The 22,708-nt window shown below is 37.6% G+C and overlaps 1 protein-coding gene across 2 annotated transcripts; it reads right to left on the bottom strand.

Annotated features, from left to right (window-relative positions):
* Positions 1 to 470: 470 nt before the first annotated feature.
* On the bottom strand, positions 471 to 22,445 carry cep152 (centrosomal protein 152). 2 transcript variants are annotated; one of them, XM_055027840.1, is made up of 28 exons: positions 21,952 to 22,445; positions 21,720 to 21,816; positions 19,013 to 19,122; positions 18,869 to 18,929; positions 18,124 to 18,426; positions 17,867 to 18,026; positions 17,450 to 17,590; positions 17,226 to 17,365; positions 16,176 to 16,376; positions 15,929 to 16,076; positions 15,028 to 15,119; positions 14,753 to 14,916; positions 13,703 to 13,904; positions 13,085 to 13,183; positions 12,874 to 13,004; positions 12,254 to 12,382; positions 11,893 to 12,175; positions 11,008 to 11,262; positions 10,727 to 10,858; positions 9,272 to 9,901; positions 8,747 to 8,822; positions 8,505 to 8,672; positions 8,325 to 8,409; positions 7,337 to 7,419; positions 7,099 to 7,255; positions 6,908 to 7,011; positions 5,591 to 6,357; positions 471 to 785 (listed from the first exon to the last, which is right to left on the bottom strand). In XM_055027840.1, the coding sequence occupies exons 2-27, from the start codon at positions 21,804 to 21,806 to the stop codon at positions 5,606 to 5,608; spliced, it is 4,893 nt and encodes a 1,630-aa protein (XP_054883815.1). In that variant the 5' UTR covers positions 21,807 to 21,816; positions 21,952 to 22,445; the 3' UTR covers positions 471 to 785; positions 5,591 to 5,605. The 2 variants fall into 2 exon arrangements, with proteins under 2 accessions (XP_054883815.1, XP_054883806.1); XM_055027831.1 differs by lacking the exon at positions 471 to 785 and having other exon boundaries at positions 5,165 to 6,357.
* Positions 22,446 to 22,708: the final 263 nt, after the last annotated feature.

Here is a 22,708-nt window from a genome sequence, read left to right as displayed (position 1 = left end):
TACACTAGAATATGGGAACCATTGGAGACACAAACAGAGGAAAACAGAAAATCTCAGACATTTTCTAGAAAAATCTGTGGGCTGCAAATTTGCTAGGAAAAACTCAAAAATAAAAAAATATATAAATCTCAGAAAATTTCTAGAAAAATCTTGGAAATTTCTGAGTTTCAAAAGTCTCAACTTTTGAAACTCAGAAATGTCTTTTTTTTCTCATTTATTTATTTGGGGGCTTCAGTTTTTATTTAACTAAAATCCTGAAAGAAAACAAAGCCTCCCTTGTTTATTTTATTGCAGTGTTTCACTCCAATTCACATACATTGTGTGCATGAAAGAAAGTAAATACGTTATTTAGTGAATATATAGTTAACATTTTAACTAATCGTTGTGGTTGTGGTTCTTCCATGTTTTTCAGATGGTGAAGCTCCTGCGCCCAAAAATATAAAACCGTTAAATTAATTCAATTAAACATGCAGTGTTACTTTTTACAGTGCAAATGTGAAGCTGGGAAACTCAAAGTTGCGCCACCAAAACAACATTTGCAGGTAAAGACTGCAATAATCTCCCAGACAGACGCAGAAACCGCTGGACGGCGCACATGGCAACCCTCATTAGAAATGCGCAGCGCGGTGGGCGTGGCTCCGCGCGCGCAGCGGCTGATTTACTGGGAGGGTCCAAATGTTCCGAAAGCTTCTTCTGTTCTCCGAACCAGAACCAGTCCCGGTGAAAACAGAGTCACAGCCTGGTCAGATTTGAAGAGATGAATCCTCTGATCTCCAAAGCAAAGCCTGAAGAAAAAAACACAAACTTTTTCTGAATGTCTGGTTCTGGTCGCCATCTTCTTTATTTACATTTATTGCGACTAAATAAGACAGAACAACAACAAAACAGCAAATAAAGATGAGATGGAAGAAAATAAACGTTTCAAAAAACTGAAAAGTTTAGTTAACTATGAGTAGAAAATATTTTACCCAAATAAAAGTAAAAAGAAAAAAGAGCAAAAAAGTGTTTTGTAATAATTCTACTGTACTGATGACGTCATTAGATGGGGAAATGATTGTATGTGCAAATGCTGATATTACTCAGACTAAATGAAAGAAAAATCATACAAATAAATCAAACAAGTTTGGGGGAGAGAATCTGATTCATGCTGAACCTAAAACATTTTCACTTCAAAACATTTTAATAAAAACTTTTAGAGCTCATAAAATCAGCCGAATCACCAGAAAATGGACTCAAATAAAGAAAACCTGCTCAGTTCTTCTACATTTTCTGTCTCTTTAAGAGTCTTGCAGAGTCCAGTGTGCTCCAACAGATCAGCTGGTAAAATGAAAATCAATCAGCAGAGGTTAGCTTCAGTCAGAGTCCATGCGCAGCAGGGCTGATAACAGCGGGGTTCACTGGAGAGGAAGTTAAAGAGACAAAATCACGTCAGCAGAAATTACTTTTTTTTTTGTCCAGCCATATTTTTTAATTGGAGGATTTCTGAGCAGTAGTGCCCTGTAAATCAGATTTAAGCCGAAACTTTGACTAGACCAGTTGGAGGTGGACTTTCCGGTGTGTTTTGCGACATGCCGTTAAAGCAGCAGTGTTTGTTTGTTTTTTTAAATTTAAAACAGGGTTATAAAAACAAAGAAAACAAGCAACCAGTGGTTCATGAGATGTGAATATAAAACCAAAATCAAAATAATTAGCTTCCTGTTTGAAAAAGAAGAGGTGAACAATTATTTATGTAATTATTATAAAAAAAGTTTTTTTTTTTATTTTACATATTAATTAAAACTGTAAGAATGTGATGACAGTTTGGTATGAGAAAGATAATCTGTCAATCTTCAGACTTGTTTTCCTGTCAACATTGCATTCTTTTTCCGAAATGTTGTTAGCTTTACTGCAAATGTAACAAGAAAATAAAAGTGAGCAGTAATTGGGCCAAAATTGATCCTAAAACGTGATCAATCTGTGTGATAAAAATGGGGGAATGCGTTTTCACAGCACTGTGTGTACTTAACCACAGCTTTTCTTTCTTTTTCTTTACCACTTAGATAACGATGAAGATAAGCGGGTTCAGAGGCGCCGTTCTCAGTGGGTCTAAACTCCAGAACAAACCAGTTTCTCATCTCCCTTTCCCAACAGTCGACAGCCGAAGCGCTCGTGATCTGGTTCAGTCCGAAATATGTGCCAAAGTTTATGACCGGAACGCTGACGTTAGCTGACTCGCGTTGAGTCAACATCGCTGGAAATGTGAGGCAAGCTCCAATGAGGTCCAAGGTCAAAGGGTCAGACCCTGACGGTTCTGTCGGGTTCATGTCCAGCAGGTCAGAGGTACAGTTTGTTCTCCAATGTTAGAAAGATTTACAGCATTCCTAAAAACTACAAAAAGCAACTGGAAATAGCGAATCGAAATAACCAACAATGCGTCTGCAATTCTCTTCTAATGATGAAATGATATCAGTCATCAGGACAGGGAGAAGAATTAGGAGTTAGGATTATCATTAATCTCAGAATTCTGATATTTTATTTAATTATTCTCTTTTTCTCACAATTTTGACCGACAAAATTTTACAGTTCTTTTTTTGCTTTATAATCTTTCAATTCTTTAACCTCAGAATTTTAACATTTCATCATTCTCTTTTTTTTGTAAGTTTTACTTTGATTTTATATCAGAATATTGAATTTAATACCAAAACATTTACATTAATCTCAAAATTCCCTATAATCCCAGAATTTTAACATAAATCTTTGAATTCTGCCTTTTTAAAATTAGAGTCTTGACTTTAATCCCAGATTTTTTTAATTAATCTGTATTTAATATAATAATTTTTACATAAATCTCTCTATTATGTCTTTTTTCCCCTCATACTTTTGACTGTAACATCAGAGTTTTTACATCGACTGTATCAATCTTATCAGAATTTCATTAATCTCTTTTCTCACAATTTTTACTTTAATAGAATTTTCACATTTCTATTTCAAAATCAGAATCAAGACTTTAATCCCACAATTTTCACATTAATCTTATATTAAGTCTTTAATCTAAAGAATTTTACATCAATCTCAATATTCTGACTTTAATCCCAGAATTTATAGATTAATCTTTGAATTCTGCCTTTTTTAATCAGAATTTTGACATTAATCCCAGAATTTTTACATTAATCTTGGAATTATACTCTCAGAATTTGTAAATCAGACTTTTAAAAGAAAAAGAAAATCAGATTTTAATTCTCAGTTTCAAAATTCAGAGTCCCCCTCAGAATTCAGAGATTAGAAGCAGATTATTTTTCTTGCTGTGGCCTTAATCCTATTCTGTAGGAATCCTTACATACTGGATTCTGAACTATATAAATATTAATTTAAGCCCTTTTGACAGGAGCTGAAAAGGAAGAAAGAAAAAACAGATCAGCTGTTCAGAGGCCGAGGATCCCGGTGCGGCTCGGCTCTTTGTTGCTAAAATAATTTAATCTTCCAAATTTAGGTCTTAGAGAAAAAAATCTTTTCAGTCTGAAATAAGTCAAGATTTATTAAAATGACAAATATAAATACAGAAACAATTATAATGCATGTAGAGCTCGTCTTGTACATAAAACATTCCACAAGCATGAACATAAAAACATGTTTCAAACAAACAAACAAGCAGAGCCTGAATATCTGGGAGTTTATACAGTTTAAGCCCTTTAGTCAGAGCCAGCTGCCATTTTGTGTCTTTCAGACATTTCTCTGTGCATGGAGTTTAAAAAATATATTCAAAAATATTCACAGTTTTGCTTTTAAAAATAAAATTCTACTTTTTTCCCTTTTAAAAAACAAGATTTTATTTGAACTGACCCAACTGTAGCATTAAAAATGAGGAGTGTAATAAGTTTCTGTGTTTTAATCTGTTTTTTGGCGGATATTTCAACAGTGCAGTTATTTCATTAAAGTTAAACAAAGAAAGGCACACGCTAAAGCTACGGCGACACTTTGTCTGGAGAGGCACTTTAAAATGAACATTCACTGCTGCAGACGGGAAAGTGGAACCGGAGTTCTGCTGCAAATGCTTCTTATTGTGACCAAAAACGGAGGATCAATGCAGAAATCGCAGCAGCTTAGCGAATGCAAAGCTAAAATCAGTGGCAAATGAGATTAGTTTTGCAGTGATGCGAAACAGAATGAAGCCTGGAGGCTGATTCTGGCCTGCAGCAACTCCACCGGTCAATAATTAACAAGTTTTATCTGCTTTATCCAGCACAAAACTTCCCTTACTTTGGCTCAGCGCAGAACCTCAACGTGTGATGAGATAAACTGAGTCATAAATGTGCAGCGGAGGCTCTTTCTGCCTATTTTATCTATGAAATGGGTAAAATAAGCAGGATTATTTTATTTTTATGCACAGCACTGTTCAAAGCTTTGCAAAAACTCATTATGAACATGAATGTCGTGCAGATTTTGCTTTGTGATTCATTATTTTTCAGTCTTTAACTGAAATGTAAAGATACAACCTCACCAATAAATAAATAGCCTTTTTTTATTATCCTGCTAACTTTATGCAATCCAACAGAAAACAGAAGAGTTTTGTTTTAAAAGCCTCATGTCAAATTCTCCAAATTTATTTGTTGCTATTGTGGTTTAAGTTATATAAAAAGCTCCACCAGAACATCTGATTTGTTCATTTTATGTAGAACAAAGAGAGAAAGTTTTATTATTAGGCAGAACATTGGTCATTTCTGGTTCTTCAGATTTCAGCTGTCCTAAAATATTTGCACTTGAATGCAGCGCATTAAGGTGACGGCAAACGGAAAAAATGGGAAGAGCAGATGTCCACCAAAAATTCTCTAATCTCAGAAAGTTTCTAGAAAATCTTGGGAATTTCTCAGTCTCAAATTTACTACTAAAAAACTCAAAAATTTTGTATTTAATTTTATAAAAATTTCTAGAAAATAATCTTGGAAATTTCAATTTCAAGAGTCAGAAATTTGCAAGAAAAATCTCTAAAATTTTTTAATTAATCTCAACATTTCTAAAAAAAAAAAGAAATTCAAATTTTCTAGAAAAAACTCTAATTTGTTTTAGTTTGATTTCAGAAATAAAAAAAACATCTCAGAAATTTCTAAGATCCTAAAGTATAGAAAAAAAATTTAAATGTTGAGATTCATCTCAAATTTTCCAGAATAAATCTAGAAAGTTTCTGGGTTTCAAAAGTTGAAAATGTCTTGGAAAAATCTCAGAAATTTTGAAATTGATATCAAAATTTTGGAAATTTCTCACTTTGAAATTTGCCAGAAAAACTAACATTTTTAGATTCATCTCAAAAATTTTCTAGAAAAACCTCGCTAGAAAAAACAACTTTTCAAACTCCATAGAATTTCTCAGCTTAACATCAAAATAAATAAATAATGTGAATACATTGTCAACTTTTGGAGCTCACAAATTTCTGAGATTGACATCCAAATTTTTGAGTTTTTATTCCATCAACAGCAGCCCTAATGCGCCGTCGTAGAAACGAAGACGCTGATGACAGGATTTTGTTTTTGCAGTCTAATGAAGAATGTTCCCATTGTTTTAAATGTAAACATAACACTGAAATAAAGGCACATTTTATTAAGCTACATGTCTTTACCTCGTCCCCCCTCTATTATTTCTGCAGGTGGAAGGGGCTGTCGAAGCCGCTGTCCTGCTGCCGCTGCCTCAGCTCAGAGAACGGCGGCCTGCAGAAAACGTCGCCGTCTGAGCCGGAGATCGGCTCTCTGGCCAGACTCTGCTTTGCTTTCTTGTTCTTTTCATTCTGAGGTGATTGCTTTGGGATTTCCTTGTACACTGTTAGGTCGGAATCGTCCGGAGTGGCGACTCCTTGTGCTCCTATGTCGGCATCAGAAGCTGAATTTGCCAAAAAAGGCCTGAGCGGTTTGGCTTTCCGCCGCGGTCTGGCTGCGTTTGGGCCGCTGTCCGAGTCGTTGCTGGTCAGGCTCCAGTCGGTCTGCCTCTCCTCTCTGACTGGAGCCTCCTGGATGGGGAGCGGCCGGCTCTGCAGCGCCAACTCTGCCTTGCTGGAGTCGCCTCTTTGCAGAAACCACTCGGCGCTTTTCCACCTGGCAGACAAACTGGTGAAACCCACGTGGGCTTGGGGAGGCTTGTGAGGGAAAGACTTCGTATCGAAGGCTTGTGGCTTCGTCACGGAGCCGTCCTCGGAGTCCTGGCGGGTTAAAGGTTTGGTCCTAAATGCTGCGGTTGATCTGGGACCTGAGTCAGCAGAAACCTTTTCCCTTTGGGGCTGCCACTCTGGTCTCACATCAGGAAGTTCATTTAGCGTCGCCAGGTTGCTATGGAAACCTGAACTTCTGTTTGGACCGCCAACAACGGCGCCGGAAGATTCGCCTGTCGAACAACCTGCAGATGAAAACCAGCCTGAGGTGAAACAAAATCATTCTCAGATAGAGATTTTAGTTTTGAGCTCCTGTGAGAATGAAACTTTTTAGGGTCTCTGTCACTTTAAATCCAAATAAGCTGCTTCTGGCCACGCCCCCCAACTCAACTGTACATCTGTGAAAAGCAGAAGTAGAGCCTCCCGCACAACCAATAAGAAAGCAGCAAGTGGTTTATAGATGGAAAATCAACAAAACGCTTGTCTCTTCCTTCAGCCATTATGCGGCGGTACAACCAGCTGACAAAATGTGCTGGAGCTCCGCTCGGGTTGCTAGGTGACAGGCGGAGCACTGTGTAAGTTGCTAGGCAACAACGCAGTGCCCATGGAATGTGACTCAACAATCAAGAGGTTTTTGAAACAGTCAAAAAACATAAACTTATTGCCAAAAACCCACCAGATGTTTTTTTTTAACTCTTTGGAAGTTTCCAGAAGCAGCTGAGATCCAAATAGAAATATAAAAACAGGTAAAATGTGAATTTTGCTCTTAAGCAGTTTTCCTGATCTAAGACTTACTTGGTAGGGAGTAATTCTTTCCAGAGCTACTTTTTACTGGGGTCTCCAGCACTTTAGCCATGGCTGCCAGCTTGCTTGCAGCACTCATTATTTTCTTCTCAGCTCTGCAGAAGACAGGAAGATCAATACAATTAGCCGGAGGAGCAAAACTGCAGCAGGCGAACAAGTTCGGGACAATTAAAGCCTCTTGCCCCGTGGCTTTCCCCCCGTCCTCCAGTAACTCCTGCAGACAGGTCAGATAATAGCGCCGCATCTTCCTGGCCGTGTCCTGCCTCTCTCGCTGCACCTCGCTGCGGATCATCTCCGCCGCGCGCTCTCGACTCTCCTGCAGGTAGCGCAGCATGTCCCCTGGCAGAAACGCAGCCAGGTTCGTTTGTTTGTCGCTGCGAACGCGGGGGGAAGTTTCTGCGTGTCAAACTCAACACCAACCTCGGATCTTTTCCACGGTGACGAGGTATTGCTGCTTCATCTCTTCCAGGCCTTGCTGAAGATTTTGCTGGTGATCCAAACTTCTAAGAAGAAAAAATAAACTTAAATATATAAAAATGTTTCTACTAGGATTATTCTGCAGATTCTCTGACCTTGCGAAAGGAAATCACCCCGCAGCATGATGCTGCCGTGTTTCCAATGTCAGGGTAAATATCATAATACTTTGTGGTTTTTGTGATAACAATAAAACTGATTATAAAAAATTATTTATTGCTTTTTTAAAGTAACTGCATAGCACCACAAGCATAAATGCTGTTCTTGGAAAACATTTATATTAGAAAAAAGCTTCTTCAGGACACAAAATACTTGATTTTTATAATTAAACTGCACATTAATTATATTTTAAAATTTACTCATATTTATTGATGCAAAAAAAGAGGAAAAAATTGTTAAATTAACATTTTAGTCATTTTTTTAAAACATTCGCTGAAATTTATCAGGACAATAAATCAAAAATCTTAACATGATAAGAAAGTTTTCACGATAAATGATACGATTGTTAGTTCTGACCAGAGATCCTTATTAATGTTTATTAGTTTCTTATTACGTCTCATCCAGAAAGGAAGTCTGAGTTGTGTGGATCTACGTTGCTCCTGGCAGTTCAGGAGGCGGCCATGTTGCTCAATATTTACACTTTGAACTTCAGTTTTAAATATCTGCTCACTTCAATGCCACACCGAATGTTTGTGATTCTGTTTGTTCAAAACTCAAAAATAAACAAATATATTTACACTTAATAGTTAATATAAACATTTAAAGAAGGTTCGACAAATACTGCTTAGGCTTTTTATTAAGTGTTTTCCAGCCTGTTTTGATAAAATGAACCCAAATGAATATATTCTTCAGTATTTACAGGGAAAACATAATTTTCCATTAAATAAAATAGTTTATAATGAATATTATGGACGGATGGATGTGAACAACAAACCCTGAAGATGCATTAGCTCTCTTCACTTCCTCCAGCTGCTGCAGATGTTCCTCTTTCAGCTTCTGTATGCTGCTTTCATGCTCATCTACATTAGGGACAAATAAATAAACAACAGAGGTGCAGAGTCATTTTGGGTTCAGGGTTTCATGACAAGAGTTTAATTCGAACACTTAAACGTACCTCGAAGACGCTGCATGGCCGTTTTGTGCTCACGGATGCGATGCTGAAGTTGACAACAGGCTTTCTCTAAATGTCTCTGGAGCTCCTGATTCTTCTTCTGCAGCTTTCCCAAACTCTCAGCGCATCCCTTCCTGCAGCCAGACTGCTCCTTCCTCTGAGCAAAAGAGCCTGGAGCCAACAGGCAGTCATGATAGAAAGTAAAAAGTGTAAAATAATACAATATTTTACGTCCAAGTGCACACCTTGAATTTTGTTGATTTCTCTTGTGTGTTTCTCTTGTCTCTCTTTCAGGATGCAGCTGAGCTTTTCTTCGCTCGTCTGTAAAAGTGAAAATGTTAACTTTTCTTTTTGAAATAACAATCGGAAATTAACAGCAAATAAATTCAGTTTGTTGCAAACTACAAACACTTGGGAGCAATAAAAGAAAGATAAGTGGGCTTTTCATAAGATCCAAAAATACTTTCCAAGGAAGATAAAATATTTTTAGGAAGTTTGACAAGGACATATTTACAAACAAAGTTTTTCATCCTACATGCAAAACATTATAGTTTTGTACAGTTTTGACTGAATTACTGCTCCGACTGGGTTGTTCTTCCAGGAACTGGCCTTTTTGTAGTCTCTTAATTAATTAATTACTAAATTAGTTGACAATTATTGTCATCATCAATTAATCACGATTAATTGTTTCAACCCTGGTGCTTTTGTGTACTATAAGAGAACTGAACTGAGAACTTCAGAAAAATTGTAACAAATTAACAAAAACCTACTTTCTTCCACTCCTTCTTGGCCTCTGATAGCGCTCGGCTCATCATGTCTCTGCACGATGTTTCAATGATGTTTGTGATTGTAGCTTCTGACGAGGATCCACTGGCTCTTCTGCTGTCCTCGGCCTCCTGATGCTCCGTTTCAGCAGGCCTGAGAAGCCGGGAAGAGGCCTGGGCCAGAGCCGCCTGAAGCTCTGATACAAACGTCTCTTTCCTCTGCTGCCTTTCAGCCAGCTCCTTTTCTTCATACTGGCGCCTCCACTCCTCTTCTCGTGTCCTGAGAGTCTGCTGAAGCTTGGCCTCCAGCTGCAGCTGCAGCTCCTTCCTCTGGAGGTCAGCGTCTTCTCTGGCTTCCTGCACAGCCTGCTCCAGGTCTTTGCACTGCTCTTGCAGCTTGGTTTGGTAGGTTTGCTCGTGTCGGGCCTGGATGATGGAGATCTCCTGCTGTTTGTCTCTGAACCATGCGGCTCGGGCTGCAGCCAGCTCCGCTTTCAGCAGGGCGGCTTGCTCTCTGCCAGCTTGCTCCAGCTGGCTCTTGAGAGCTGCCAGCTCCTCCTGAAGGTCCACCGCTTTTTGCTGCTCCACTCGGTTTTTACGCCACTCTTCCTCTGCTTTCTGCAAGGCCTGGGATACCTGAAAATTTATTAAAACATTTAATATTAAAAGTATGAAAGGAGGAGGATAAACGGCAGGGACAGTAATTACAAAAATAACTAGGGCTGAAGTGATTAATTTGATTAATCATGATGAACTTAGCAACTGATTAATCATTAACTGAGTACACAAACTCAAAAAAAAGGACATTTGCTGACATATATATAACCAGATGGTTTTCTTTCCACTACTCATATTTACGAAGGCTGAAACAATTAATAGGATTACTGGAATCATAATGACTGGAATAATCGTCAAATAATTTAGTAATCGATTAATCATTAACTAACTGGAGAGTGCAGATTCAAAAAATATATCTATATGGCTATTTGCTGGAAGAAAAACTCAGTCTGAGCAGTAAATAAGCCAAAACTGGACATTTTGCAATAGATTTAACTTCCCCTTGTTCAAATTCAGGGACAAAAATTGGCTAATTCTTAATTTTGTTCATCAAAATGAATTAAGAATTAGCTGTTCTTAACTGTCAATTAAGAATAGTTCATTCTTAATTAGCAATTAATGAATCAACCTGATAGGTTTATGAACCTGATATGCATTGATGTTAAACAGTAAAGTATTTGTTTTTGCTATAACTGATCAAGCATTCACAAAAATATTTTATCTTATTCACAAAAAGGAATTGAATTGTTTATTTGCATATTTTAATGCATTTTTAATATTGTATAAAATGGGCTCAATGATTTGATGAAAAATCCAAAATGTGCCAATTTTTAAATATCAGATTAATTGATTAATTGTCATAATCAATTAGTCGCAACCCTAAAAATAACAAGTTTCTCCTACTTTGTTCTTTGTGATTTGTTCTTGCAGCTCTTCCCATTTCTCTTTTTCTCTTTGGAGTAAAGTTTGGTATTCTGGTAATGAAGACAGATCCTCGATCCAGCGGCTGTAGGCTCGGGTTACAGCCCCTTCAACCTGAAGCACAAATCTGTGCTTAGTCTACCACTAAGCTCTACCATTTAAATAACAGCTAAACAAGTAAGTACAACAGTTTATAGGATTACTGTTGAGAACAACCTACAAATGAATCCCGGTTGGTGTAAAATAAAGCTTTAAAACCTGACCTGCTTGGCCATGTCGTTCAGGTGTTTCTCTTCCAACTCTCTCTGGATTTGTTTCCTGGCTTCCGCCACAGCTTTGCGTTGCATTTTGTCAGCTTCCAGTTGCTGCTGCTGCTTCTGGGCAGCGAGCCTGGAGTCCAGCTCCTCAGCAGAAATTGCCCGACCGCTGGCGTCCAGCTCATCTGTTTGGCAGCTCACCTCAGCAGCGCTTCTCTCTTTCTTGGCCTCCTCCAGCTTCTGAACCCACGTCTTCTCTCTCTGCACCCCAACAAAACAAAACATATTGAATTCAGTCAGAATAGGTAGGTGAGCCTATAAGTCAAATAGGCCTGCAAATAACGATTATTTTTGACAATCGGATAGCAAAACTGCTAGATTTTTCATGGGAAGACTTAAAAAGTGTAATATATTGAAAGGCACAAATAAATAATTCAATTACTTTATTAGATAAGAAAATAAAAATTGTATTACCTAAAATCCAATGACAAAACATTCCTTTAGTTTACGCTTGTTTTTTTGTAGCGAACGATGAATCTACAGCTAAAACATACCAGGGTTTCCCCTAATGTATTATAAGCCTGGCGGGCCGCCAGGCTAAACATTTTTTATTTAGTTAAGTCTTTTTAAAATGTTTTCATTTTTAAGACCTTATAGTTGGTGTTCAGGAATTAATCTTCCCATCTTTTAATGACACATGATTATTAAGTGATATTTTCACATTTCCTGTAAACATTAAACATTTTTTAACTTAAAAACATGACATTCAGGGAGCTGGATGAATGACTGCCCTGCCACCCAACCTGATTAACTATGTTAGCGATTAATCGATAACTAAATTAGTTGATAATTATTTCAATAAACGATTAATCACGATTAATTGTTTCAGACCTTTTGAAGTTCCTTCTTCCATTTAGCGTCAGTGGAAGCAACATGGCAGCTCACTTCCTGCTGGATTTCAGCCTGTTTCTCTTTGGTCCAGTCTTCTTTAAGCTTCAGCATGGCGGCCTGATGCTGAGCCTCCAGTTCACCCCTCAGCTTCTCCAACGCTTCACTACTCTCTTCTTCCTGTTTCTTCTGCAGAGTTTCCTCCAGGAAACACTTGTCTTTGCACACAGAGATGTAACATTCCTGCACAGCCAACATCTTATCGCTGACGTCTGACAGCTGGTTTCTGTGGAGGGAGTTGAAACAGGTGCGCTAAGCGATACGTAAAGGAGACCAGATTTCAGTTTTAGGGACAGAGACTCACTGCAGCTGCTGAATCTGCTGCTGGTGCTGTGCAGTCAGCTGCTCCACCTCCGCGTTGTGTTCTAGCAGGAGTTCTGTTCTGACCCGGTTCACCACATCATCTCTATACTGCTGATTTATCCGTTCAGTCCTACACAAAAAACATGCAAATGATTCATAAATATCAGGGCTGCAACTAACGATTGCTTTAGCAATCGATTATTCTTACGATTTATCAGATAGAAGTAATTTGTATTACAAGTACTTTGAGAGATGCAAATAAACAAATTATTCAATTACTTTTTTAAATAATAAACATGTTTTTGCCTGAAATGCAACGTAACATTCCTTTAGTGCATGCTTGATCATTTTTTTGGATTAACTGATCAATAATTGGAGGAGTAGTTTTGGGTAGAATATATTTATAAACAAATGATTTTTTAAAAAATCTTAAATACAAAATGTTCATGTTTTGCAGTTTTAGCTTCATTCCTGCTCTGACTCTGTTGTTCTCTCAGCAAATTGCCATAGTAAATGATTAATCAATTACTAAATTAGTTGATGATTATTTAAATAATCGATTAAGTACGATTAATTGTTTCAGCAGATAAATAAATACACCCATCTTGTCTTGGGTCTTACCTCTGAGCAGCTTCTTGCTTTTCTTGATCCAGTTCTTGGATCATTTCTCTCATTTTGGTGCACAGCTCAGAGTTGGCAGATTTCAGCTTTTCCTCGTTCTGTTTCAGCTCTTGATTCTTCTTTTCAAGCATCTACAGGTTGACAAGAAAACAGACTTAACATTTTGTCTTTAATAAACCAAAGAAGATAAAGAAAATGGACAAAACTCAACCTCCACTTGTTCCAGCAGGTGAGTCTCTTCCTGTGATCTCAACTCTTTCTGAGAGGCTTCAGTCGTGTCCAGGTGTTTCCTCTGGCTGGTCTCTCTGGCCTGAGGAGCAAAAGTTATTTATTTCAGAACAAGAATAACTTCTGTTAGTCATAAGTCTTCCAGGATCATTTGCAGTGCAAAGCTGTTTAGTTAAAGTGTTTTTGTTAAGTTTCTCATGAGATAATCAGGAACCTTTTCAATCCCAAAACGTCTTTTTGCTACAAAATGACTTTTGTCTATTCAAAAATAATAATTAAAATTTCCATTTGCATAATTTATAATTTTTCTCTTTTCTTGCAATCAAAAACTGGATTCCAAAAGTTTGCAGTCTGGTGCTTTGGTCTTAACTAGTCCTTTTTTGAAGACCAATTTTTTTCAAATGTAAAGACTCAGACGGACTAAATACAAATATTGTTAAAAAAATAAAATAAAAAAGCTGCTTCCATTACACTTCACTATTCTGCATGACTCTGTTGTTCTGTCATGTAAAATCTCTTTAAAATACACTGATTGATTATGCAATACAGGATCACAATCTGGTGATTAATCCCTAAAGCATCCACCAGGGGGAGCCCTTACTGCAGAGCAGAGCTTTGCCTCCTCCAGCTGCGCCTCCAGCTCTCCTATGCGACCCTGAGCGAGCCGCAGCTCCTCCTGCAGCTGGTTGATCTTCTGCCTCTTTCCCTTTAAACATCCTAAGCAGCGCTGCATTTCCACACGCAGCAGCCTCAGCGCTTCCTCTTTGGGCAGCTTCGAGTCGGAGAGGTGGTTCATGGTGGTGCTGAAGAGGCAAAGGGAAAACTGTAAGTTTCACGAGTACCAAACAGAAGAGATCTGATGTTACGTCTGCAGGGTTCGGTCACTTTTCAATAGTAAAACTGAAAAATTCTTCAAGGTAAGTTTTCAAACTTTTCCACAGATAGAGATAAAAACAATATAATTTAACTAAAAAATAGCTTGAAAATCTAATAAAATATTATGTTTTTAAATGTTTCTTAAAAACATGTGACAAAACATTAATTTTAATAATTGTTTTATATATAAAATATAAGCCAACCTCAGGCTGGACGATTTGGCTGAAAAACACATTTGATATCAGTCGATATCGACAATTATTGATTTTTTTTGTGTTTGTTTTAAATGTCTGAATTGCTGCCAAACTGGTGGTGTGACCATTCCTGGTTTATCCACAGTTCTCACTACACACTGTTGTTTATCATTTATAAGCAGTTATGAGGAGCAGCGGAGGAACCTGAAACTGCTGCTGCGCTGCCTGGCAGTTACTCCACTGGCTGTTGCTAGGTACCCAAAGAATATATATGTATATAAAATTCTTGATCAATTATCTGGCATTTAGCAAATACAAATAACTTTGGTAATAAAAAGTAAAGTTTAGTTCAATTTAACTTCAGACAGTCGTAACAAATACCTCTTTTTTTCTTTTTTTTAAGTAGATGTTTGAAAATACAAGGTTTCAACTTCTGATTGTCTTCCTAATTTAGCTTTTAATCATTACAAAACTTCAGTTTGAATATCAAGCACTTTACGTAAAATTCAAGTAATGTTAACAGATTTCAGGAAACACTGTTTTAACCCCTGAGGGTTGAAATCCCAAATATCGCAGCTTACCTGTGAACTGTCCCGTTTTTCCTTTCGGGTTTCTTTAATCCCAGATCCATGCAGGACTCAGACAGTTGGTTCTCCCAGTCGTTACTGAAGTCAAACGCTATAACGCCGTGTTTCAGTGCAGATTCATACAGCGTAATCTGCTCCTTCAGTTCAGCCATATCCTCCTTTCAGGTGAGCAAAAAAAGGTTTAGGTTGGCCAGTTTACACAGCCCTGTCTTTGGAGAACCTTTAACAGTAATTTAGTTGTAATCAAATAAAATAAATGGAAAGCAAACCTGTAAAACTTTGTTCATATTTTCACTCAGCGTCTTGGCTGACTGAGCTTGTTGGAGTTTGATCTGCATTTGACTCATTTCCTGAACAGAATCTGAAGAAAAACAAACAAACATATTTATAGAGAAAAAAGTTTAGTTTTTTTTTTTTTTATTATAAATGCAAAATGTTATATTTTTGTACAGTTTTGGCTACTTTTAATCATCTAATTCTTTCAGCAAACTATCTTTTTTGGAGCTTTTGTACACTAGTTAACGATTACGCTGAAAAAACACAAAATCTTGCCAAATATTTTTGGGATAGTTTCTAGTGCAGATATTTTGCAGTAAACTTGAAATAAGACAAACTAAGTTAAAAGTAACGTTTCAACAAGTAAAGAGTTTGTTTTAAGTAAATATGTCCTTAATATTGATGAAAGTGTTTCATTGGCAGATTATTAAGTTTACAAGACATTTTTCTAAGTTTATAGGTTAACTTATCTGCCTATAGATCTAGTCTGAATCCTTGAAGTTTGTCTCATTTTCAGTGTAGTAAGAGTTTGTGTTTTGAAGCGTATTTCAACTTTGATTCTGAATTTCTCTGGATCAGAGTGTGATGTGTTGGTCGAAGAGGTCTTTAGCCTACTTCATGCTGTCAGGCAGGTTTTGTTGAAGTCAGGCAGTAATCAGGCCAGAATGTAACTCAGTTTTCATAGAAATTTTTTTTAAATCACAGGAAATTCACAATTTAACAAGGAAAGTGAGACAATAAGTTTTTGTTAATAAATAAAATTATAACTTAATAACCTCAGTTTATATTTACATAGTAGTTTTGTCTGATATTTGCAGATTTTATGTCTCAGAAGAAAGAAATCTGTGAGGGTGTAAATACTTTTCCCAGCACATATCTGAACTCTTTACTGACTCGTCTGCAGCAGCTTGGCACATTGTTGCTGACTCTCTTCGAGGCGCTGGCTCAGAGAATTGACGATTCTGGCTCTCTCCAGCTGCTCTTCCTCTCTCTGACGCTCCAGCTGCTGAACTTGCTGCTGAAACTTCTGACTAACATCAATCTAGAAGCAAGAAAGCAAACAAGAGCAGCACAAAAACCATACTTATGATGTTCTGCACAAATCGTTGATGAGCAAATAGTTCTAAATAAAATTACTCACCTGGTCGTTCAAAGCCTGGGAGGTGGAGTCGAGTTTCTGCTGCAAGGCCAGCAGCGCCGCTTCGTGCTGCTCCTTTATGACGGCGAGGTCCCTGTCATGCTGCTGCCGCGATCTGGACAGCGTGTCGGAGCGACAAAGATCCAGCATCTGCTGCTTCATGCTGTCCACTGCAGCATCAGCAGCCCTCAGCTTCTTCATGTTCTGCAACACGAAAAGCTTCGGCATTAAACACAAGACCTGATTTATTCTCCAAATGATTTCAATGGCAGAATATTTAAAGCAAAGGAAGAAAGAATATCAGCTTAAATTACAGAATGTACATGTATATTACTAGAAGGTATAGTTTTTAACTGCAGTTCATAAATGCTACTTAAATTAATTTTAAATGACAAAATTAGCAGTTTTACGACAGCATGTTAGGGCCACTAATATGCTGACAGACAGAAAAAAGTAGTTAAATTCTGCCAACCCCCCAAAAAATGTAGAAATTTTGACAATTAAGTTTCTTGAAACATCACTTTTTTAAAAGATTTTTTCCAGAAATTCTCAATAGTTAATCTCAGAATTAGTTCCGAGATTAAGTTCAGAAATTTTTTAATTAATCTCATGAATTTTCTAGATTTCATGGGCTATTGCAGCCGATTTTTCGAGGAAGTTTCTAGATTAATCTCAAAATTTCCACGTTTATTTTACGTTTTTTAAGTTCAGAAATTTTTACATTTTTGTTCCAGAAAACATCTCATATTAATCTCAAAATGTTTTTTCCAACAAATGTTTTACTTTTGGAGCTTACAAACTTCCTGGCTTTTTTCTAGAAATTTTTTCTAGAGATTTCTGAGCAGATTTTCAACTTTTCAAGCTCAGAATTGTTTTTAAGAAAAGTTCTGAAATTTCAGAGTTTTTTGGCAAAAATTGTCTCCTTTTTCCATCTATAATGGTCCTAATACATTGTTGTACAGTTTAATGACTGTTGATGAAAGATTATCAAATAAACCAAGCAATAAGCAGTAAAGATGAAGAAGTGAAACAGCAGCATGTTGAAACGTTTACCTCCTGGTCTTTCTCTTTCAGGATCTTGACCTGCTGCTCCAGAGCCTTTAGTTTGTTTTGCATTTGAGCCTCTCCTTTCTTTGCTTCTTCAATCAATCGACTCGACTCCCTGAAACTTACCGCCAGACCATCTTTTTCATCTGTAAAATTAACAGCAGACTCTCATGTATGTGGTTATTGTCACATATATTTCATAGTGTGAAGACAAACAAAGTGAAACTAACCTTTGACAATTGCAAACTGATGCTCGATGTATCTCATATTTCGCCGTGAATCTTCCAGCTTCTGCTCCAGGTCTTCGATTTGCCTCTGCTGAGCTTTGTTTAACACCTGCAGCTGGGCGACCTTCTCCCTGTCTGCAGTTTCTGAAACGCCACAGACATTTGAATCCCAAGATTATTCACAGCTTTAACTAAAGCAGTATTTTTAAAATACTCCGGATTCTAAGGCACCTGTCGCTTTTCGATCAAATTAAAGGGTTTTAACGTTGCCTTATGGTCCAGAAAATACGGTAGGCTATTAGTTGGTTAGGCTTTTCAATCCTCAGCATTTTACCAACATTGAAACTTCAAAAACAAAAAAACAAGAAAATAATAACAGTTTTTTAATGCAGAATCAAACCAAAGATTACTGAAACTTACGTTGCGTTGAATCAAGAAACTCCCTCTGTAGCTGTTCGAATTGATCTTTTTGCTGAGCACTGTGAGGGTTTAACATTTTGGGCTGAAGTGCTGGATGCTGGGGGTTAAAATTGACCTTGAATTGATTGTTGCCATGGTCACCTGGTCCAGAGGTCAACTTCTGAGGATCAAAACAAAGAAAAACATTTTATTAATGCACATAGCAGAACTAAAAACAAAAATTTCAGGATTTCTCCAGACAAAAACGGATAACTCACTTGGAAATGGTTTCTGGTGTTGTGGTCGCCATGGCACTGCGGACTCCCGTAGCCTCCATCGCCGTTGTAATCCAGATTGCTTTTGGTGCTTTCAGGGAACAACCGGGGGTCACATTCTGCAGAACAATCCCCGGTCTCTGCATAATCATCTGAGTCCATGTTGGTTCGATTTTCCTGAGCAAAGTGGCGACCCGGGTTCCAGCCGGGAGGCAGATTCTGAGGCAGGGCTCCGTTAGCGTGGGCGGGTCTGTCCCGGTACGCATACTCATCATGCGAGCCATGATCAAAGTCGACTTCGTAGGCCTTCAGAGCAACAGCGTTATTGATCATTATATAATTTACTTTGAATATTGAACAGTAATGATCTAATTAGGGCTGCAACCAACACTTATTTTAGAGATGAATTCATCAGATTGGCAGATTTTTAATTTGTCCACTTTTGTCTTTTTCATACAGTATTACAAATACAAGAAAAGAAGCAAAAAAATAAGTTAGTTCCTTTTTAATACAACAAAATAAATTCCCTAAAATGCAATAAATCTGGAAGGTAGAACATATGTACAAATATCTCCATATTAAATGCAAAATGTTTGTGTTTTTTGTATAGTTTTGGCTGAATAACTGCTCCGAGTTTATTGTTTGAGTGAACACTAGAGTTAACAATGAATCAATTACTAATTTGATGATTTTTTGAGCGATTAATCGCTTCGGTCGTAGATTTAATACAAACACAAAGTAAGACAACCTGTGTGTGGGAGGTCGGATGCGAAAGATCAGACCAGTCCTGGTTCCACTTTGTCTGTGGGCTGAGAGAAAACAAAAAAATCACTCTCAACCACTTCTGAAAATCTCCAGATTGGACAGATGAGTGAAAAGAAACACGTGTTACCTGCTGCCGGTGTTTTTATTGCTGTAGGTAGAGCACTCCAGCTCGGGGGAGGAGGAGTCTCTGCTATCTTCCAGCATGTCATCTGGCAAGTCAGTGAGCAGCTTGTGCAGCTGCAGAGACAAAACACATGGAAATTAGTCAGCAAAGTTGCTCAGCAACAAAGTTATGAAGTAACAGTGTAAAGAAATAACAGAGATCAACAAGGACGTGAGAAACAGCAAGTAGAGGCCGCACTGTCTTTGTTTTCTCATAAGTGACAGAAAGTATTTTTTTTGATCGTCTGTTTTATGAAGATTCTGAAAATAAATCAAAAATGTATTTATTTTGAAATGATAGTCGCTCAACAAACTAACCAGAGTTTTTCAAATGTGAACATTTGTACTTGAATCGGTAAGAAAAATGCCTTATTTATACATTTTTACACCTTTAAAAAACAAGCGGAGAAACTTTTGCATGAGAGAACAGGCTTTCAGAAACAAGCAGAACCTACTGGACTTACTTCCCACAAAGACTCCTGAATATTCCTCAAATTCTCGACTGTGTCCACGACTGAAGGACCCATTTCACCACAATTACACATCTAGAAAAAAAATCCACCGCTTCTGTCAATACCACCAGCATAGCCTAATATATCTGCGGAGATGACCTCCTGTGTGAAACATTCAAAGAGCGCCCGGCATGTTGTCGGCTCCCTGTGACATCACTGCGTTTCGCTCCCAAAGACCTCCATTGTTCAGGAAAAAAACATATAGCAGAGTTAAATGGAGCAGAAGCGTCCCAGTTACTGGCAGCAAACGAGTTTCCCTTGACCAGTTTGTGTATAATAAGTAGATTACAATGAACTGGGAAGAAGTTAGTTTTGAATCTAATTAGTAAGCAGCTCAGCAACATTTTTTCCCTCCGAACTCGAGCTCAAACGGGGTCAAGAGTGGGGAGAAAGTAGGGAGGCCACAGGGCAGAGCGAGTTTCAGCGTGACACACCTAGAAGGAGGCCCCTCGGCCCAGCCAATAACAGCTCAGACACATGGAGTAACAGATTGTGGGTGTGAGCAGCGCTAAGTGGAGGTGGGCACATGAGAGTTTCAGCTGCGATTTCTGAAATTCAAACAATGAACACTTTACTGCCTCTACAAACAGCCCTATTCAAACAGCAGAGAACAACATGACAGATTTATCATTTACAATCACAATCCAACAGCAGTGGAGAGCTTCCCCCATTAGGACTATAGCAATAAATCAATTAATTAATCGCATGATAAATTAAAACGAGCTCAATCATTTCTATTTTCATGATTCATCATTTTTTTGTCTTTCTACCAAAAACTGGAGGACAAATGTGTTCAGTCTGGTGTTAGTCTAAACTTTCCCTCAAATTTTAAGAAACATTTTGTGTACAGAGACTACATAGGTAATTTTATTTTTTATCTGATGTTTTTTTATATTATTTATTTTGGATATTTAAAATGTCTTCCAGTTCCAGTTTTAAATATAGATAGATTGTATTACTTGAAAATGGTCTCAAAACAGCAGTATTATCATTTATTGCAATAACTTCTGGGACAATTTATCATCCAGCAAAATTTGTTATCACTACAGGCCAAATTTCACTTTCTACAGTTGTTCTTTGCACAATTTTATCTCATTTTTATGTCAATACACTTTCATTTTACCAGGACAACCTAACACCTGCCCACACTACCTAAATCAAAGGTGTTGATACCAATGTGTTTGACTAAATGACAGCAGACCCAACAATGCAGATGAACTGAAAGTCATCATTAAGGCAACCCAGACTTCCTTAACACATCAGCAGAGCCACATGGTGACTGGACCGGCTGCACAGATGTAGTAATTCATACAAAAGAAGCTTCAACAAATTGGGGATTACATTTACTGTAAAGTACATGGATATACTTTATAGTAGGCTGACATTTCTGTTTGAAAAACACTGAAGTACATTTACAATGGACAGATAGCTCCAAAAGCTTCGTACATTAATTCGATGCCATTTTAAAAATAATTTCCTTGGTTTGCAGGCTATTTTACTTACACTCACCTCTTCACCTCCAGTAATGTTTTTTTTCTATGCAACTGAGAGTAGCCAATCCAAAACATTAATTTTGTTATTCTTTAACTCCTTTCTGTCTTGGCTGTATGCTTTTGATTAATGCCAATTTGTAAGACCAATACCAGCATTGTCTTTTCCATCAACACCATCTGTTTTGGAAAGTCTCTCAGCCAACTCCGTACATCACAGCAGGAATGGTGCTATAAACCTTTAAAGTTTCCACCCAATTCCTCCAAATGTAATTGTGGCCACTATGACCAAATACAAAGTGATCCGATTCAGTTGCACATCCGTGGGATCGCAAATCCAATATTTTTATTTCTAATAACTACAGTATTTTTCTGTTATAGTAGTATATTATTATTACTGTTATTGTGTTATTGTTAATCTTCTTTTTAACATGTTAAAAACTCTTTTGGTATGAACTTTTGTACCTGATGCTGCTAACTGGCCTAAAAGTGGAAATGTATAGTCATTGAAACAGGATTTAAAAAACAATTAGATGCAGTTATCTAATTAGATGCAGGATCTACATGCATTTAAACATGTAGATCCAAATAAATAACCATGGCACAAATAGACGAATATTAATCTGAGGAAAATAGGTCCCCCAACATTGTGGCATGCTGTGCTTTGCACCTCTTGTTCTCTTGCATAGTCTTCCTGGTCGTATTCATCTTCCTCATGTTGAGTCTGAAGGGCAGCGCTGTCAAAATCAATGGACATGTTGCACTGCCTGCATGGAAAGAAGAGCAAACAGGCTGGTCAGACGCTGGAACAGTGTAGTCAGGCTTTGACTTAAAAGATAAGTAAAATGTATGTTCAATTTAATTTTTGCAGTCACATGCAGCTATGCATATTAATAACTTACCAAGTGGAGGGGGTAAAAACTTGGAAGTTCTTTTTAGTAGCTCATCTAAGATGCTGTTGAGTGCTGCCCATGCTAATGTTTACATTATAAAGCAGCGATTTTAAAAAAAACTTTGTTGCTTTTTTAAATTAACCAAAGCATAAAACCCTTTCACACAGAACTGTATCTGTAGACGCCGATTATTTTTGCTAGTGCAGAGTTTAACAAAAACTTCCGAGCATTTCTCCGGGGAGTAAGCTCTAAAATCAGAAGCTAACACAAGTTAGCCAGCTAACTAGCCTGTTGAACATACGCGTGACGTCGACTCTCCCTCTTTGAAAACTCGCGCGCATTAGCAGCGCCAAACCCCGCGGATGTAAACCGGAAAAAAAAGGAAAATGCTTCCCAAAAACTGTATGCAGCTTCACGAGGAAGCATAAATACTGTTATTTCACTGGTTTAGTGATTAATATTCCGTCCACTTTGTCGAACAGACACGCCAGAAATGTTTTAGTTCTCTTTCTAATTCGGGGAAAAGTCCAGGTTAGCAACGTCTCCATGGTAACAGTTTTACTGGAATTATGGGTAGGGTAGTTCTAGGTGTGCTGATAGTTGACTCCAAACACGCTCCGAGAACGAATAGATTTATTTTATCGTTCCAGGGTTTTTTTTAGGTAACAGATCTTTTCTTTTGTTATGATCAGTAGCAAGTAACAAACTCAAATAAATCATAAAACTAAAAATATTTGATCTAAAAAACACTGGATTGTAGTCTTTA

This window comes from Poeciliopsis prolifica, unplaced genomic scaffold, assembly GCF_027474105.1.
Source record: "Poeciliopsis prolifica strain line A6 unplaced genomic scaffold, Auburn_PproV2 SCAFFOLD001, whole genome shotgun sequence".
In the NCBI taxonomy this organism is placed as follows: domain Eukaryota; kingdom Metazoa; phylum Chordata; class Actinopteri; order Cyprinodontiformes; family Poeciliidae; genus Poeciliopsis; species Poeciliopsis prolifica.
The sequence above is the reverse complement of the archived record's forward strand: the minus strand, read 5'-3'. Positions and strand labels throughout refer to the sequence as shown.